Source organism: Paralichthys olivaceus, chromosome 4 (assembly GCF_024713975.1).
Source record: "Paralichthys olivaceus isolate ysfri-2021 chromosome 4, ASM2471397v2, whole genome shotgun sequence".
Classification (NCBI taxonomy): Eukaryota; Metazoa; Chordata; class Actinopteri; order Pleuronectiformes; family Paralichthyidae; genus Paralichthys; species Paralichthys olivaceus.
The window spans coordinates 19,411,251-19,429,734 of record NC_091096.1 but is presented as its reverse complement, the minus strand read 5'-3'; the positions used below and the strand labels follow the sequence as shown (position 1 = coordinate 19,429,734).

Below are 18,484 nucleotides of genomic sequence, written 5' to 3'. Positions count from 1 at the left end.
ACCTTCTGAAGACGTTTTTATCACCCTCGAGGCTCGATGCCAAGCATCTGCACGGAAGTGCAACAGCAGATAAAGTTGCCAGTTACCAGCGAGGGCAGAGAGGACACCAGACCCTCTGAGTTAAATGTTTTCAAACTGCTCCATCACCCTCTGGTTATGGTTTCTGTCTGCTGTGGGCTGCAGACTTGGCAAGAGGTATCATGCATGTCTTCTTTATCTAGTCTGCCATTTAAACACGTGACTATCTTACTATAGTTAATAAAGTCACCACAAAGCCTCATGTTTTGAATTTCAAATCACAAATGTGATGTCATTCTGCACCATAGGAACATCACATTATTCCAGTTTGAGCTTATACAAATAAATCTGATGGCCATATTTAACCAGCTAAATCAAAATACATGCTATTTTTGATAAAATATTCTTTAAAAACATTCAATCCCGGCGTGTCTGAGCGAACATACAAATACACAAACCACCGCAAACACTCAATCGCTGCCAGTGATGTCTCTGTGAGCAGGAGACCACAGGAATTGTTTATCACTGCACATTAGAGTGACTAATCAGAAACAGGCTCTTTCTTCTTGAACCTGAGGTCGAGATGTTTCCTCACCCCCACACCGAGAGGCGAACGTGCCACGGCACGACCTGCACCTCTCCTCCTCCTCCTGAGTACCTCACCAAACCCAGCTCCCAGATCCAAATCCCAAATCTGTGATGTTCTGCCATCTTAGACTAAAGAAAGAAATGCATGCTGAGGGGTAGCAGAACGCCAGGAACCGTGTCTTACTAAAGACAAATGTTCCCTTTAGTTCTGGTTTATTTATCCCACCCTTAATCTTAATAATTAGCAGATAATGCATTATTCTTTCCACTCTTCTCTCGCAGCCATGAGTTCATACTTAAGTATATCAAAGACACAGATGAATAATTATGGTAAATAAAAATAAAGAGCAACCAGAAAGAAAGGAAACGAAATGTGATTGCTAGGCAAAGTAAGAGTTTCCATTAGCATTTGCCAAAGTACCATTAAATGTTATGGGCACATCAAGGCCCACAGAGTATGCTGGTCAGCACAGTGGGAGTATGACATCTTACACTGTGCAGGGCCTCATTCTGGACCATGCAGACAGCTTCAAAAGAACTTAATCGCCAGGAAAAACCGTCTGTAGGCCTTAACCACATGACAAAAGCAGCACTCACAATGAGATAAATGCTTAACTGACTTAGCCTTGGGGAGAGCATAATACTTGAGGTATTACAGTTAGTTATACAACATTTCTTTGATATAAACAACAACAAGCTGATCATAATATCCATGGTGAGGCCAAATGCTGAGAAACAGGCCGAGTGCTACAGGATATAATGATGTTGAGCCGAGGCACCGTGATAGAAGTGATGGAGCTCTGTTGCCCATGAGGGATGTTTCAAAGCCACTCGAATGCTTGTCAGTGCAGTTTATTACTTCCTTGAAATATCTGTAAAAGAGGAACCATTGAGTACAAGAAAACTGTTTGAGGGTTGAGGGTGTAAATCTCTTTTAATGCCGCTGATCCCCGTGTTAGTGCCGCTTCCAGAAACCGCTCACCGTTTCTCCTCCCCTATGGTTCCCTCATTACGCATCGTGAAGGAGAAATTGCCACCTTTTCTCTTTGCCTCCTCAGATATTGCAAACTATAAGCGGTTTTCTAAGTCATAACTGCAGAGGCTGTTGTCTGCCAAGACTCTGTCGCCTATACTTAGTTCTTCTCCCCCCTTTTATTTCTGTGGCAGTTGATAAAGAGACGGCACGTCAGAAAGCCAAAGTTGTGACACAGGGAGGCATGCTGTTGTAGTATAAACTCGATATGGATATTTGTGATACCACAAGAACATCTAACAGTGGATTCTGATGGCTACTGTGTGATTCATGCTCGAAGTTGTTCACTATTGCTCATTGTGATGAAGAAGTAAATGTTTATTTTTCTTCTTCCTGAGCCTTTTCACTCAGTGAGGATAGACTTTGACACGAGTCTTGAAGCCCTCTGTCTCTCCCCCAGGTTAGGGTTAGTTCCTGGTGGGATGTTTTTGTGCTGAGAGGCCACCTCTCTCTCTTATCTTCCTGTCATCTCTGTGGGACGGCAGGGCACGACTCCTTCTCTGGCTCCAGAACCACAGGCTTCCCCAGGACACCAAACCGCCTCTCCACACTCGATGTGCTCTTTGAGAGTGTGGTTGTTTAGGGTGTGTCAGGGCTTATTAGTACCAGAATGTGTGAAAAAAACCAGCACTGGGTGATGCAGTATTTGCAAAATATGGTTTAATGGGTTGTTTCGCTTGGCTTAAGTGCCAGCAGCCCAGGGTTTACCACATTAGGCAGAGCCAGCGGAGAGAAAATTGGGAGCATCATAAGGAAGCATGTGAAGGTTAATTTGTGAATGACAGTTTACGTAACACTATCTGCACATGAACATGGTTTATGTGTGTAAATATCATATTTCAAACTTGTACATCCGGGGTGAACAACCCTTTTTGTCTGATGTACTAACAAAGCCTTATGCAATCCTGTGTTGACACTACCTGCTATGTTCATTTGAATGCATTTTTCAATTAATCAAATTAATAGAAGTAGAAGGTAGTGGATATGATAGTGGATGGGTTTTTTTCTGCATACAATTGATTAGTTTGGTTAAGTTTAAAAGCTATTTCAACAATTTTTTAGTATTTTTAGTATTTCCGTCACATCTGTTTGGACACATGTGCTTCACTCAGCTTTCTGTATCAGCTGTTTATCTACTACATTAAGTTAATAATCCATTTGACCACCACTTTCTTTGAAGTTGAAAAGCTGTTAAATATCACTTCCATGAATGTTACAATGCTATAATAAAGGCTTGCTTATGATTAGGCACAGAATAACTTGGTTAGGTATAAGGTTTGGGTAAGATCATGCTCTAGCAGTAAGTAGCAGTGACTAGAGTTAAAGGACCTTAATGGTGATTACAGTAATAAACATACAGTTAAGGTAATACAGTGATGGTTAAAAGAAACACAGTTGGTCAAACAGTGGTCTCCTGTTTGAAAATTCAACCCATCCATTGACTGCAACCTCCCCCCTATGCTGACTTTGCCACGTCATAATTATTATGGCCACCAGAGGGCTTTGTGAACATAAACGTGTTGTTTTGGGTTTTTTCCTGAAAAGATGCCGTCGCACACACACACCGCCGGAGGTTGCCTGACAGTAAAAACTTAACTACGGCTCGTAATAATCTGCTTGCACAAATGACCTATGGGGTTGTTTTTTTTATGGTGGGACAGTCTCATTTTTCCACATATGGTAACTCAACTGCAGAAGTACCCCTGGTTGGAAATCACTGCTTTAAAGCTCCATAACATGACCGTCAACACTGTTAGCCACAGGTAATGATGACCCCTAGTTTTCCACGTGGCCTGATAGTTATTAAAACATATGTAAACAGAAGTTATTAACAGGAGATTACAGAATTAAATATTCCTTTGTATGAGCTGTATTGAGGCTAAAACCTACAATAAAATCATGAATGGCAGCATGTGTGTTGATAGTACCTCACATAGACATACTTGTGGGCAACAAGAAAAACACACTGAGGCGCTCGACCTGCATGCAGCTTGGAGAATGTTACTGAGGATTATAGTTAATGTACTTATAATATTCGCTGCAAAGGCCAAGCTTGTTTTGCCACCGTCTTTGAAGCGGCAGAAGCTTCTGCCAAGCAACACTAACTTTCATGTTTATGTTGTGAAGAAAAAAAAACTTTCTCTCTGTCAAATTTAACCAAAAGAGAGTGCTGCTTAAATAAAGAGGAACTCTCAGGAGGAGCAGATAGAAATTCCTTCTCTGTCAGACCCAACGAGGCTGTAAGTGCTGTAATAATTTTTCTAACATGTAAGCCATAAAGAGATGCTGATGCCAGAGAGCATGCTGTGACCCTGCCGACCTTGCGCCTGCTGCCTGGCTTCTGGTTAGTGTAAGCAGCATCCAGCTGAAAGCTACCAGAGGCCATCGTAGGTATATGTGATGTTTCCAAGGAGAGATGGACCAATTAATCTGATTATAGTTGCAAATCCCCCAACATGTGTAGGCCTGCCTGTGACCATGTGCACTGCAGATGTGTGTCCATGTGTGTAAGCATGTATGTACCTGTGTGTGTACCAGATAATGCGATCCACACACAGAGTGGAGGTATGGCTCCACGTATGTGCATAAAATCAGCATCTCTGCAGAAAATATATGACCCACAAGATTTATATATATCTTGAGTGACATCTTGCAAACATTTATCAATATGATGAATGGGAAAGTTTTTTTATTCCAGAAAAAAAGGCTTTCAATGGAACTGGAACTGTATGCAAATACAAACTGTGGTTGAGTAGTTGTTCCTTGGGAGTCAAAAAGCGACAGTTAAAAGTACCTGAAATGAAATACTGGGCGAAATAGTAAACCATCTGTCAAAGCTTTCGCGGTCTGTTTAAAAACACAACACCCGAGCACTTAAAGGGTTTTAAACAACCCCTTTTCATTGGCATGACTATGAATATGCCTATTCTGAGGGCGATCCTCACAATTTTAAGCCAGCGATATGAGTCAGTCACAGCTCGCCGTGTGTTTGCACCACCGACGGCAGCCTTCGCTGAGGGGCGGGAGGAAGTGGAACGAGGAGCTGACAGACAGGGCCCGATACTGCACTTCCACCACAGGCCAATCCCCAGCTAACCCCTGTGCTGACAGCCAGGATGTAGCACTCATCCACAGGCCACAGCTCAGGCACTGGGGCCCAGGAAAAGGAGAGCAGGGAGTGGGCCGCTCGGCTGATGATAGAGAGGTGGGGGGAGACTGGTGGTTTGGGTGGCACGCATCGCTTTCTGCCTCCGGAGCAGCGCGACCAAGAGGAGAATCCACAGACTGTGTCGCCTGCCAACAGCGTGTCCGATGCTTGGCGGAGTGACAGACCTAATACACGCACGCCAAGTGGGCACACTACATTCACACACACACACACACACAGGATTATTCACGCAGGAATGCAAAAAATTCGATTAAATGTAAAGTAAAGCTGGGACGTGTAAGATGCCATGAGATAAACATGCTGTATTAAGAAACTGCAAAAACACAGACATTAAGACACTTCACACCACAAACACTCAGAGTGGCATTTTTCCGAAGCTCAGATTTTCTGGTTACTTTACAGATTAAAGTTTAGGAGTGAAACTATCCAACATAGACATAACAGATCACGGCCTCATTGTATTTTCTTTGGCACCGTGATATTACTGACAGCACAGGTCATGTGAAACATTCATCTTGAAAATTGCGGAGACAGAACCAACAATTTGGGAAGTTTAACCTCTGCAGCTCGATGTAATTGATAACATGACCTCATCAAAACTTCAGTTCTCTGATATTTGTTGTGAGACCGAGTCTTGGAAGAAACGCAGACTGCGGTTCAATAAATAATACAGTCCTGGTCGGTGCTGCGCAGAAGCACAGCGGAGTGATGGAGGTTCAGAGGCCACTGGTGACCCCGGCGTCCCGCTGCGCCAGGGCTCCGCTCAGAGCCAGAGCTGTCTCTCCAGCTGGGATCACAACACAGAGCTGGATCTCTGGTTTCAGAGCACAACTCTGGCCTGAGGCTGGGATGGCGCACCCCTGTGAGGCAAAGCCTGCAGGGCTAACGTTAAGGCAGACAGACACCCAGGGGGTCAGGCAACCCACCCACTCTCAGGAGGAGGCAGCGACAAGCACAGAGGCCGAAGACTGATTAAAGCTGCCTCCGACCACAGCTTTGCTTTTTTAACTGCTGAGTTTGGGTTTTGCATTAAGCCTTCGTCTGCTGCAGCCATTTCTGTTCAATGGGGTTTCCATTGAGCTGGCACCAGAGGCAGATTCTGTGCATAAATAATGTGCCACGAGGCCACGAAACAATACAATAGTCGAGAGGAGAAAATTTAGACGAATGGAGCAAACAACTCGGCTTTCACCTGGAGCAACACATTTTTCTTATCAGGACAACCGAATAGAAATATCCACCTAGAGAGCACTAGAAACTCACGCGCAGAAAAAACCCACTTTGAAAAATCTTTATGTTTTATCCCCCTATCCATCCCTTTCATAGACACCAGATCATTTTGCAGTGTTCAGGAGTTGTGGAATTTCCCAAGAAGACGAATTGTAGCAGCTTTCTGGGAAATATTAATATCCAGCCTGCAGAAAGGTAAAGGGAGAGGAGAAGGGATCGGGGGTGTGCAGCAGGGGGGTGGGGTACAGACGATCAGTATCATGCCATGGTACCTGAAGATAAAATGTCTCTACTATTGCAAACTCTTTTCAAGCCCCTGTGTCTTTCTCCTGAGTGACACTGGTGGCTGAGGGTGCCTGGGTTTGGTTGAGTGCATGGGTGATAGCCAGGGACTGAGAGTCCAGGATGGGCAGGCGTGTTCTCCTCACACACTCTTCCCCTGTCATCACGGCTGCACTGCAGATTCTCCACATCTGCCTTTGCCTTACACCGCTCTCAGCCCTGCTCTTACCAAGCCCCCCCATCATTTCTGCCTCCCTCCCACGTCTCCACTCCCCCATCAGGATCATCCAAATATTTCCCCTCGCTGCTTTTTGAAGCTTCCATGGGTCACGGGACCTCATGCACAAATCATGCTGACTTGCCGTGGGGGGGCCGGCAGAGATGACGGGAGTGAGTCAGACACACAGAAACCCAATCTGCACTGTTTTCATACGGCGTTATTTTTCCTGCCAAGACAGCCATCACCAATCAGCGGCGGGTTCTAAACAGCCAGTTCAGGGAGCTCTCGCTGTAGATGCCGGTGCTGGCAGCTGATCTCAACTATATTCAGAGCGCTACACCAGGGGGGAGAAGAGATGGAGAGTAAATTCAGAGAGGCTGACAGCCTGCAGTGGTTTAACATGGGGGTTAGCCCAAAACACATAGTTCTGGCTTTATGTTGATGGATGGATAACCAAATCCATCTCATTGTTTGCAATAAAACATACATGTTTTTAGACGGTGACACCACACTTGCTATGGTGCTGAATTACGATCTGCTGAGAGAGAGATCTGGCAAATGCGAAAAAAGTCAGGACCCACTTTTAGAAGTTGTATTGTTGAAATGCAAGGGAGAAAATAACAAACTCCAAAACACCCAGATAGAAAAAGAAGGGAGTCAGCTCTACGGTGTGTGGGCACAGGAGGTTTCAGTACCTAATGCTGAATTTTCATAACAGAGAATATTGGGCAGGCCCTCCCTCCTTCCCTCTTCCTCCCTCCCCACCTGCAGAGCTCACCAGCTCAGGGTGAGAGGAGATGCTGGGCAGGAATCTGCAAGTGCTGGTTAAAGTAATCACATTGGTCTCACTGCATCTGATCTGCAGTCTAACAGACTTCCAAACAGTTGAATGAGTAAATAAAGTGCCCCGGGGGACTCCCGCTGGAGATGGATTACCACAAGGGTGCACACACAAAAGGAGCCAAGAACCCCACAACCCGATATGAGCCGCAGACAAAAGGCCCGGCGCTGGACCTCGACCAGGGAACCGGCAAACTTTATTAATCTCATCCTAGACTCAACCTCCTGCCATTGGAGTCCATGAACTCATAGATGGACGCATGCTCTGTTGTGAGTGTGAGCTGGTACACACTGGAAAATCACTGTCCACGTTCGTGTTTATCTCATTGAACGCACTGGTGGACGAACATGTGCAATCCAGCACAAGACACCATACATTTATGATTGGGAGCATGCAATTGAGTATTTAGGCAAACTGTACTTTAGATGCAAAAACCTGTTTGTGCCCGTGTGGGTGTATATGCGCCCGCTCGAGTGCATAGACCACATAAGATGAGTCTCATGCTCACTTGGCTGTGGAGGCCGGGTCTGGAGGGGACTAAGGGCCGTGGCATTCTGCAGCCCCATCCTACCCTGGCCCCATTCTTCCCTCTTTCTGGGCCTGACACAAATAAAAGGATTAGGAGCCCCTGTTTCCGTCAGACCCTCCATTCAAGACAAAGCTCTGACCAGCTTAGTGTCACACTTAATGATAAAAGTGCAAATCTCTGTCAGTCACTTTGGGCAGGAATACCAGTATTTGGGGTCTAATCTCATTTGATGAAGATTAAAAGGGGTAAAGAAAGAAAAAGACAAAGAAATGCGTTTTGTAGTATCTGTGCAAAAATCTGTAATGCTGAAATTCAGACAGACGGATTTGACAAGTGGTGACGAGGAAGAGGCGCTGAAATGTATCCTAAAATATAGAGAGTGAATGTGAAGCAATGGAAAGAGCCCGGATTAGAGACAAAGAAAGTAAGGAGCAGAGAGAGGAAGCAAGTGCACACACACGCATGCACGCACACACTCACATACACGTGTCCACACCCTCACAAAAACCTTGGGTGTATTTAGACAAACGCACAACTCTGCCCATTCCCATGTAGAGCTAGAATGTGTGACGAGAGTGTGAGAGTAAGCCTTGGGCACACAACAGTCTGAATGCAGCACTTGCCACTATGATGCCAGTCCTCTCTAGTGTATCTGTGAAAAGCCTACGTGTTGGAAAAACATTCCAGAGAGGGATCACATATACACAGTTGGGGCCAGCAGTGATACCGCGAGCCAGCAGCAGAGGCCATGTCTCAATTTCTCATGCACGTTTGACCAGGCTGCCTGAAGAAACAAGTGTGGGCTATTTGCAAACGACACATGCAAAAGGAGACAAAGATATCTGGAATAGGATTAAAAAAATACTGAAAATGTGCAGGAATTAATTAGTGAATGTCAAACCAACACGTCATAGATGATATTTGAAATGAATAATTTCAGCGGAGCAAAAATCCAACCACTGAAAATGTTCAGCCTCCTGATTTTAACGTGTAATCTGGCAAATTGAAATTGAAAACATTTGCTGAGTGTTTGTATTTCTCGGTTGGCTACTTTAAAAGGCCTTTTTGCAGTGTTTCAAAGATTAAGCCAAAATCTAATTTGTAAATTGCATTTAATGGTTTGTGGTTGCCTCCCTTTTTGTTATGAAGAGTTGTCATGCTGTGAAAATAAACCTGAAGGCCCGAGGTCTTGGAGCCTGTAATGAAAATCACTGCGTTGCCGAGCCGAGGGCTTTCTCTCCACCGTCACTGATTAGCATTCCCGATTGACTGACATGTCCCACTGGCTGCCTAACAGCCGGCTTTAGGAGATGAGGTTAAATTGTGGCTACCAACAAATTGCATGCTTGAGTTCCTCTGCACCCCTCCGCTATCATCCAGTGTAATGTGAGCACACGAGGCAGATCCCTCTGCAGATCCTTCTCCTCCCCTGCACTACAGCTCCCCCACACAAAGCCACAGAGACCTCTTTCCACATCCCCTGCCACCAGTCTGGCTTCTAAAGTGGTGATGGGCATTACCGTGGCTGAGCCTCTGTGGCTTCCCATAGCGTCCTGCAAAGTGCTTTGTGTTGCAACTGCTGCCACACACACACACACACACACACACGCACACGCACACACACACACACACACACACACACACACACACACACACACACACACACACTGACCAGTATGCAGTTAGCCCCTCACTGAAGTTTAAATATATGGAAATAAACCTCCATGAAATCACCTGATTTAATCATGTAACTACTTTCTCTTAGGATTTATTGACAGCATCACACAAAGCAGGATACACTGAACCTTTTACTGACGCATAGTGTAAAATGTATAACGACAGAATTCACACGCAGAAGAGAACATGTAAACGATATGTTTAAATCAAATATTTATCACTCCGAGCTACTTGTGGGAACCAGACACAGGAACAAGAAAAGCCAAGATGGGATTTTCACACCATTGTACCAACAATAAACAGCTTGAATCGTGGTGCAAATAAAAAAGCACTGCAACAGGTCTTTTAATGGGTCTGAATGTACCGGGGAGTGAACAGTTAGCAAACCATAAGATGACAGATGATGCATCCTAGTACGCTGCTGGGACAGGCCGAGCCATGTTGACATAAAATCCAATACTTCCTTACTGAGGAACGAGGCCAACTTCAGCTAGCTCCTTGCCGAGCACTAAAAATCTCAGCAAGCTGAAGCAATATTATCCGGCTTAGTGTTTCTAACTTTAGATTTGTCTCTCTGTAGAGGTCTTCTTTTATTTACCTAAGCGTAGTGGCTAAAGACACATTTTATCCTTTTTAGGGAAAATTTAAATTCAAAAAGACGAAGAAAGTAGCTGAAAGTTAGAAAGTCTTCCACAAAGGAGCGTACACCCACACGTCGACACACGGAGCAGCTTCTGAAATGCTTTAGCAGGACTGAGGACGGTGAGCTGAAAAAGTACCCGACTGGAATCGACAACATAAAGTACATCCTAGTTTTTTTTCCTTTCCCTTTCTTCTCTTTTTTATTTTAGTGCGCATGAGCGTTCACAAAGTGCCAGGCCACGCGGGAGTGTCCTAGAGTGAGTAAAAACACACACACACAGAAACCCAGTCGTCAGCACCTATCCGGCACACACACTGCTGCACCGTCCCAAGCACAGCTAATTAAAAAACAACAATTTCACAGGAGGGCACTCCAAACAGTTCTAAAAAGCACCTCTCAGCACACCGGGGGATCGTCCAGCACTCACCGAGGGTGAGACGGGTTCTGGGAGCTCTGGTTTTATGGCCTCATCGCTGCTGTTGTTTTTCTCTGCTCGTACTGCCGTGACCTGAATTTCATTTTGCTCATGGCACGTGAATCTGAAAATCTGGACAAATCTGAATGCTGGCATATATGGATTTGTTACAAATAAAATATTCGAGAAGTACATTTTGCCAGACAGTAAAACTTTATAGAGCATGGAAAGAAAAAAAAACATAAGTGTAGTCAGAATGGTGTATACTATACAATACTAGTTAATGTTATGTTTTGTGGATGGAGCCCATGGCAGTTTCTAACAAGGCAGTCCATTACAGGGGTGTTGTCCAACACTTCAGTAGAGTGATAGGCCTTATTACATGGTTGCTTTCAAAGCATCTGCTTGGTTAGAGGAAAGGTCCCTCTGGGGAAAAGATCTCCCTCTTTCTAATGATGTATAATTGACCTCCAAACACCAGGGCACAACAAACTCTCTCGGGGTGGTGTAATTCCACTCTGCTTTTTACATACCACCCGTCTCGTTCGAGCTTGTTCCTCCTCTACGGCTACGGCTCCCGTCCAACTGACACCTCTGCCGAGTTGTTTCTAATCAAGCTTGGCTCTGAAATATTCCTAACCATTTCCTCAAAATTATCCTCTTCTGACAGATTGAATTGTACTATCCCCTCTTTAAAATACATCATCTATTGTCTGAGAATGTGTTGGGCCCCCTAAATTTTAAGTAGTCAGAAATTATTCACAAAAATACCTGTTTTATATCAAAACAGGGTTCAGCTCTCATGAAATCAAATGAGGCAAATATGAGATAAAGCCTCATACAATCCAATCTTGTTACTGCACTGTATGGAGCAGGATGTGTAGAACCGTGTTGGTGGTAGTTTTAATAACACTCGTACACAATTGTTTTTTTCCCCCGTCTGCACTTAAACCTGGTCCAAAGGTGTGAAAAAAGACTGCTTGCCAATTCCTTGATTTATTATAGCTAAGTGAGAGCTGATTACGGGGCATGAATCAGTTGCTGTAGGAATGTAATTAGGCACGTAGACCTCTGTATGGCTAGGAGCTCTCTTCACAGCCCAAAGCAGTTTGTGGGCTGACAAATGCATCTTAAATGGATGTCATAAAAGTCAAAAAGGTGCCAATTACATCTTAAAGTATCCCATCAATGCAAATAGAATAAACAAACAAAAAAGGAAGAAATACTTGTGTCTGTGCGATGGAGGGATACTCCTGTTAACGCTTTTCAAGTTGGGAGGAGTTGACGAAAAAACGGAGGAGGCAGAAGGATGGATGGAGAAGAATTAAAAGATGTGATGAATAACAGTGTGTGAGAGTGAAACAGCGCCCAGCAGGTTGTTGTGTTTGGCCAGGGTGTTAGGACCTGCCACACAGGCTCACAGCAAAGAGAATTGGGGCAAATGGTGAGATAAAACCCAAATATGGAACTAGAGAGAAAATGCCAGGAAAGAGTATTATTTGGAAGCGAAACAAATCCTGTCTTTCTCCTCGTGTTTATCTCTGTCCTTTTCTCTCAAATTAAAAAAAAAAAAAAAAAATGGACAGTGCTAAGTGAGGCATGAGAACGAGATCTTCTCTCTCCCTCTCCCCTCTCCCTGCCGGACTGTCTCAGCTTCCAGCCACCTCTGAGCCGTGACGCCGTGACTCTGGTATCCCCTGGTTACTGCTATGAATTTTTCCATTGTTATCAGTCGACTACACTCCTGCCACAAAGCTGGATGAATGGCACGCATGGCGATAGATGTAACTCTTTGTTGCTTGCAAGGTATCTAGCCGAGAGCCATAATGTGTCGGTAATCGAAGTAGAATTGTTAAAAAGGTCGCACACAAAAAGCTGAAAATTTAGTGACAAGCATGAAAAGCGCTCAAGCGATGAGAAACACAGGGGCACCCCGGGGTCCTCGCAGGCCAAACAGCAACCCTCAGCATTGCTTCACACTGTGTCACTATAGCCTCAATATTTGCTTCACTATATATCTGCCATCTCTGCAGGGTTTATGTGATAATTCACTAATTCAATTTACACATTTATACCACTGCTCTGATAACAACTGTCATGCTGAAAATATTTTCATTGTTAAAATGTAACAAGTGCCACTGAATTTATTTTACTCAAATATTTGTTGTTACATATAGGCCTGATTTTGAATGTAAAACTTTATTGTAATCCATTCAAAACACAAACAGGGAAGGGCCAAATCTCAACTCCCTCTGTATTTATTTGTACTTGCAAAATTATTGTTTTCCTCATGGTTGTATTATTAATTATATATATTATATTATTTTTTTTATAAATACATAAATAATATTGTGTTGGTGTGAATTTGTCAAATTATCAAATATAAATGTTATCATATTTTCTGCTGTTGTAATGGCACCCCAGCATTTTGACTCACAATAAGTTTATATTTTCAGAGAAGCGTAACTTGTAATTTAACACTTAATTATGAATGCCTCTGGGCCGGAGTGTTTATCTTTGATTGCGTGCGCGTGTGTGTTTGTGTGTCAGTCACGCGTGCACAAACGACTGAACCTTTAATTATCAGTCATTATAAATCCACGTGAACGCGTTTTAGCTTCGCAGGTTCAGACTGAATTCCTATGGAGTAAAAAAGGCGCAGATTGTTTTTCAATGAACCGTGAAATTCCTGCAGTGACTCCTATTCCGAATAAAACACGTCATATATCCAATAAAATAAAATACCTACGATAAAATTAAAATAGGTTGGACACAAATTTTTAAATCAAAAATATAAAGCTGCAAAAGCTAAATAAAGATAATGAATAAGAAATAAATATTTACGGTGAATGGAGTCATGTTATTTCTTAAGAGAATAAAAGCTGTTCGGAAAACGAATGTGAAAGTGCGCTGAAGTCTCAGAGTTTCTCCAGAAACCTGCTGAAATCACCTTATTCCATATTTAGTGTGAAAGTGCTGGTTGATACATGGGCGAAGGCCACGAGGTGCAGCCGGGAAACACATGACACAGAGCGGGATACAAAGCCACAGACGCCCGCACATTCACGGGCCTGCGTGGATCACATCTTATTTTGCGTGTGCGAGTAATAAATGCTGCTTCCGCACAGACAGAGGTGGAAATATCGAGAGCCACTGTGACAATAATAAAACCAAGCGTATGACAATAATAACACACCAATGCGTGCGTCCTCCAGCCAGTGTGAGCGCACAGGAAATATTTACATCCCTCAGCTGCACTATTAAAAGATTATTCTATTTTATTTTTCTAAAACAATTTAAAAATGATGTTTCAATTTTATTTTTGATTGTGCTCTTTTATTTATTTAAGAAATTAAATGTGTAAATATTGATGTACAACTGAAAAGCAACAACAGGTTAATTTATGTAAAAATCTAATTGTTGGTGGATATTTTTTCCACTTGATTAAATGTTAAATGAAAATGTGACTACACAGTGGCTGAGTGACGCACACGCGCACACACACAAACACACGCACACACACACACACACGCAGACACACACACTGAAGGCCTTCAGACCAGCCACAGCCATCACACAACAACTCTTTTTAAATCACTGCACAGCAACCGAAGCAATGCGAGGAGACAACACGGGGCAGGGAGAGGAGCTTACTGTTGGTAGTCGTGTTTGCAGTAAAGTTTCCTCTCTCTGAAGTAACAGCTGGTGGTGAGGGGCTGCTGACACACGGTGCACTGCAAACACTCCTCGTGCCACGAAGAGTCGTTGACTCTCATCAGGAAGCGGTCAGAGATGGGCCGCTGGCATCCTTCACACACGGACGGGTGGTGACACTCGGAGCCTGCGTGGTGGACACGGATGAGGAGTGTTTTGGGGGAGAGGAGGAGAGAGAGGAGGCCTGAATCAAGGACTGCGTCGTGTGACTGAAAACTAAAGGCCTCAACACTGGCTGCTTCAAAAAAATCAGCTGGAGCGAGTGGATGAGTCAGTTTGAATAAAAAAATAACATGCTTCAATGGAGGAATTTAGTGTTTTCTGTAATGTGAGGCCATCACGCATGCAGCATTTAGATGTCTGGATAGCTCAGTGTGTGTTTCCTTGACAATAGCATGGACATAAAACTACATTTGACATTAATACATGTGGCATTTTATCCAATTGAATGCATTAATATGACCTAAATCAGCAGCAAGTGGGCATGCATGCAGAAATAATGGCTTCCATGCAAGCAGGAGTAGCAGTCTAGTGTGATCTCAGAGTGGTTTACAGAGGTACGACTGGTGAATAATAATGGTAATAAAGTATATGAAATAAATAGACTTACCGAGCATAACTCCCAGCGTGGCCTGTCCCGATCGCAGGGGGTGATCTTCAATTTTTATGCCGTCCAGCATGATGCAAGTCTCGGACTGTTCTCGCACGGAGAGTCGCTCCTGCAGTGACACCAGACCTGTTGCAATATCCATAAGAAGACGGTCAGATAAGTCCCCGGTACACAGAGAGCTGTGTGGAGGGACAGCGAGAGGACGAGCTGCTGTATAAATGTATGTATATAATGTGTATATACACGCGGGGCAGGAGAACAACACAACTAGACCTGATGCGAAAAAACACGAGTGGAGTCAGATGCTGGCAACAGTTGGGAGGCGAGAGTGAGTGTGAGCCGGCTCCACTGATCCCTGCGTGTCACAGGCAAAGCAAACAATACGCGTGGAGAAAGAAGTCAGTCACCTGTTGTATGATCAGAGGAACCGAGCGAGTTTTATCTTCGGCGTCCTCGAGCAGACTGGAGAGCTGCAGAGAAAATGTCTTCACGGAATAAGAGTCTCGTCAAGGAGGAGGGAGAGTGAAAAAAAAAGCACACACTCATACGCGCCGGAGGAAGAGGAAAAAGTTGACAACAAATCCAAAGATATAGGAGCGCGCGTGTGTGTATGTGTGTGTGTGTGTGTAGATGTCCCGGCTCTAACTCTTTGGAAGGAACAGAGGCGGATGGTTGCTTGGTTGGCTGGTTGTGCTCCTGTCGCTGCTAAAAAGTCTGAGATCGAGATTGAAGCGAGTGGATGGATCCTCCCACTCCTGCATGCATGGCTTCACTTTTTTTTTTTCAGTCCTCCCCATTCACCGCCATTGGGATGCTATTGGAGCAGAGTACAGTGCAGTCCAATAACAACACGCACGCACACACACACGCACTGGGAAGAAGACGAGAGGCAGATAAATGATATTTCACAGAGGCCTGGCTTGACCCTGACGACGGTGCTATAATAATAACATTATTATTATTATTATCATAATTATTTTTTAAATTATCAATAATAACAGCAATAATAATAATAATAACCTGTTACTAAACCATAATTTAATTCCCATCTCTATAATTGAACACGTTCTGGTAGTTTGACACATTATTTGGAAACATTTTAATAACTTCTAAATAATAAAAAGACATAAACAAATAAACCTCTGTACTCATCATGAATTACATGTCTCTCAGTGAGATAACACAGTCTACAGTGTGTGTGTGTGTGTGTGTGTGTGTGTGTGTGTGTCTGCAGCACCGCATGCTTTCTTTCCTCTTTGCTCTTTTGTGTATTGTTTCTGGTGGAAGCTGCTTTCCTCCTTTCAGCTGATGCACCTGGCGATCAGCGGCGATAACAGCGGCCTGTCCCGCACCGAGGCCAACCACCGCAGCCCCGCTCTGCAGGCTGCACCGTGTTCAGCCCAGGGAAGAAAAGAACCACCGTGATAATACAGATCACACCTCGAATGATTCCAGTGATGATGATAACAGTAGTATAAGGATCGTGTATGGGCTCCGTGGGTTTTGCAGGAGAATAGCAGCTGTAGATCTCATCTTATTTATCGGCGGATCAGCAACTGATCAGGTTGATCTGCGGGAAACGAGCCCTCGTGCGAAGTCACGTAAATCCACGCGCTGACAAGATCTTTCACATATTCAAAAATACATAATAATAAAATCAAAAAACACAGGTTATGCGCATCACGGGCTCTGTTCACTAAATTGCAGGAATTCTTTTTTCACATTTGTTTTTGTCAAGTGGCGTGTAAATGTGCGGAGGAATACCGTGCACTGAGGCCGGCCTGTGTGAAATTACAGGGCTGCTAATGGGACTGTATGTGCGGGGCTCTGCGGGTCACACCGCAGGAAGAGACCGATTTTTATCTGCTCCTTAAAACAACACAGGACCAAACAATCAAGGCCCAGGACAGACAGAATGAGAAGAGTGGACATGGAGCAGGACTCAGAGATGTGTGGTCAGGAAACGTATAAGAAATAAATGTGCACGTTGATTTATGTGATTATGTGGAGGATTTGTGAATTATAGGTTCAAAAGTATATTAAATAACACGCTGCTGAATAAGAGAATGTAGACATGCCTGTAGCACAAGACTGAGATTGCTGACGTGGCAGCAACGATATCAATAGCATAATATATAATAATATAATAATGATAATAATAATAATAGCTTAAAATATAATAAACAAAGAATAATCATAGTTTACATCTCAGAAGATTTATCACAATATATTTAAAATTAGACAGAAATTAAATGCATCGCTTGAATGATGTATAATGTAAATTGTGTGCAACACACAATTATAGCTTTTATACACACAGAATCTATAGCTACCTTCAGTCCTTGTGTGTGTGTGTGTGTGTGTGTGTGCGTGCGTGTCATTCACGTCCTTTGTGATCAAGGCGATGACCTGTAGCCCAATTTGGAAAACACAAGGCTGGCTGTTGGTGGTGCCCCCTGCCGGTCAGAGGGAGAACAGCAGAAGTTGTCGTCTAAAGATACAGAAGACATTTCACAGTCACATGTTTTTTAGAAATAGGATCAAACCATCATACACATGGTGAAATAACATAGAGGCACATTATGAATGCTGAAATCCTTCTATTTTTCGTTGGAGCACATGTGTCGTGTTCAGATGGGTTCATACCTGCCAGTCATGAAGTCATCCACCTCCGGCTTTTCCTCTTCTCCTCCTCTATCAGCATGGGGTCAATTACCTCCGCCTCGCACTAATATTGGATTATCTCCCCGCTAAGCAGCATTATTATGAGCCGAACACCATCAATACAGGATAATCAATATATTTTCAAATCACACACACATTAAGCCTGTTCACCTTCCACCTCCCTCCCCCCCGGTTCATTCAGCACTTATTGGCCGGGTCACGTGTGTGAAGGAGGACATCAAACATTCATTCAATAAATCAATCCGCCAACTTTCTGCCCGCGGTGCTTTTAATGAGGCTCCGCGTGACGAGCCCTCCCTCGGCCGGTATAAGGCTGCAGCAGGTGTGCGCCTCAGACGGAGGTGCACACGGTCCCCAAAGTGAAACAGTGTCAAAGTAAGCAGAACTGTTGCATCCATCGGAAAAGGTAAGAGACACCTCCTATAATGCGCCATTACGCACACGCGCGCACACACTCTCCTGCAGGCTGGATCAGTGTCTGCTGGGGTTTCGATTAGACTTTTCTCACTCACTGTAATCACTCTTACAGAAAGAAGTGATGTGCACCACGGGATGTGGAATCCGATTTTTTTCACAGACTCCATTAATGGTTTATGAAAAAAGGAAATTATGAGCCTGCACGTGAATCATGCGTAAAAGTTCAGAACTAAGATAATTGCGCGCAGTTTTTGAAGGAAATATCACAGAAACCTAATGCAGCTAAACTAATTGTCAGTTTTTATTATGCGATTAGTTATATCTAAATTAATATTTCACTAAGCATTTATGTTGAGTATGGAAATATTAACAGTTGTCACAGAAAAAAACATAACTAATTCTAAATAAATGAA

The 18,484-nt window shown here is 43.8% G+C and overlaps 1 protein-coding gene across 2 annotated transcripts in view; it reads right to left on the bottom strand.

The window, feature by feature from the left end:
* Positions 1-17,751, bottom strand: part of lmx1bb (LIM homeobox transcription factor 1, beta b) — a 47,519-nt gene extending 29,768 nt beyond the window's left edge. Inside the window, exons 1-4 of one of the 2 annotated variants that reach the window (XM_069524100.1) lie at positions 17,616-17,751; positions 15,377-17,460; positions 14,970-15,095; positions 14,300-14,486 (exon numbers count right to left, since the gene is read on the bottom strand). In XM_069524100.1, coding sequence (XP_069380201.1) covers positions 14,300-14,486; positions 14,970-15,039 — 257 coding nt within the window. In that variant the 5' untranslated portion in view covers positions 15,040-15,095; positions 15,377-17,460; positions 17,616-17,751. Of the gene's footprint in view, positions 1-14,299; positions 14,487-14,969; positions 17,461-17,615 lie in introns of both variants that reach the window. The other variant, XM_069524099.1, reaches the window with a different exon arrangement.
* Between the last annotated feature and the right edge of the window lie 733 nt (positions 17,752-18,484).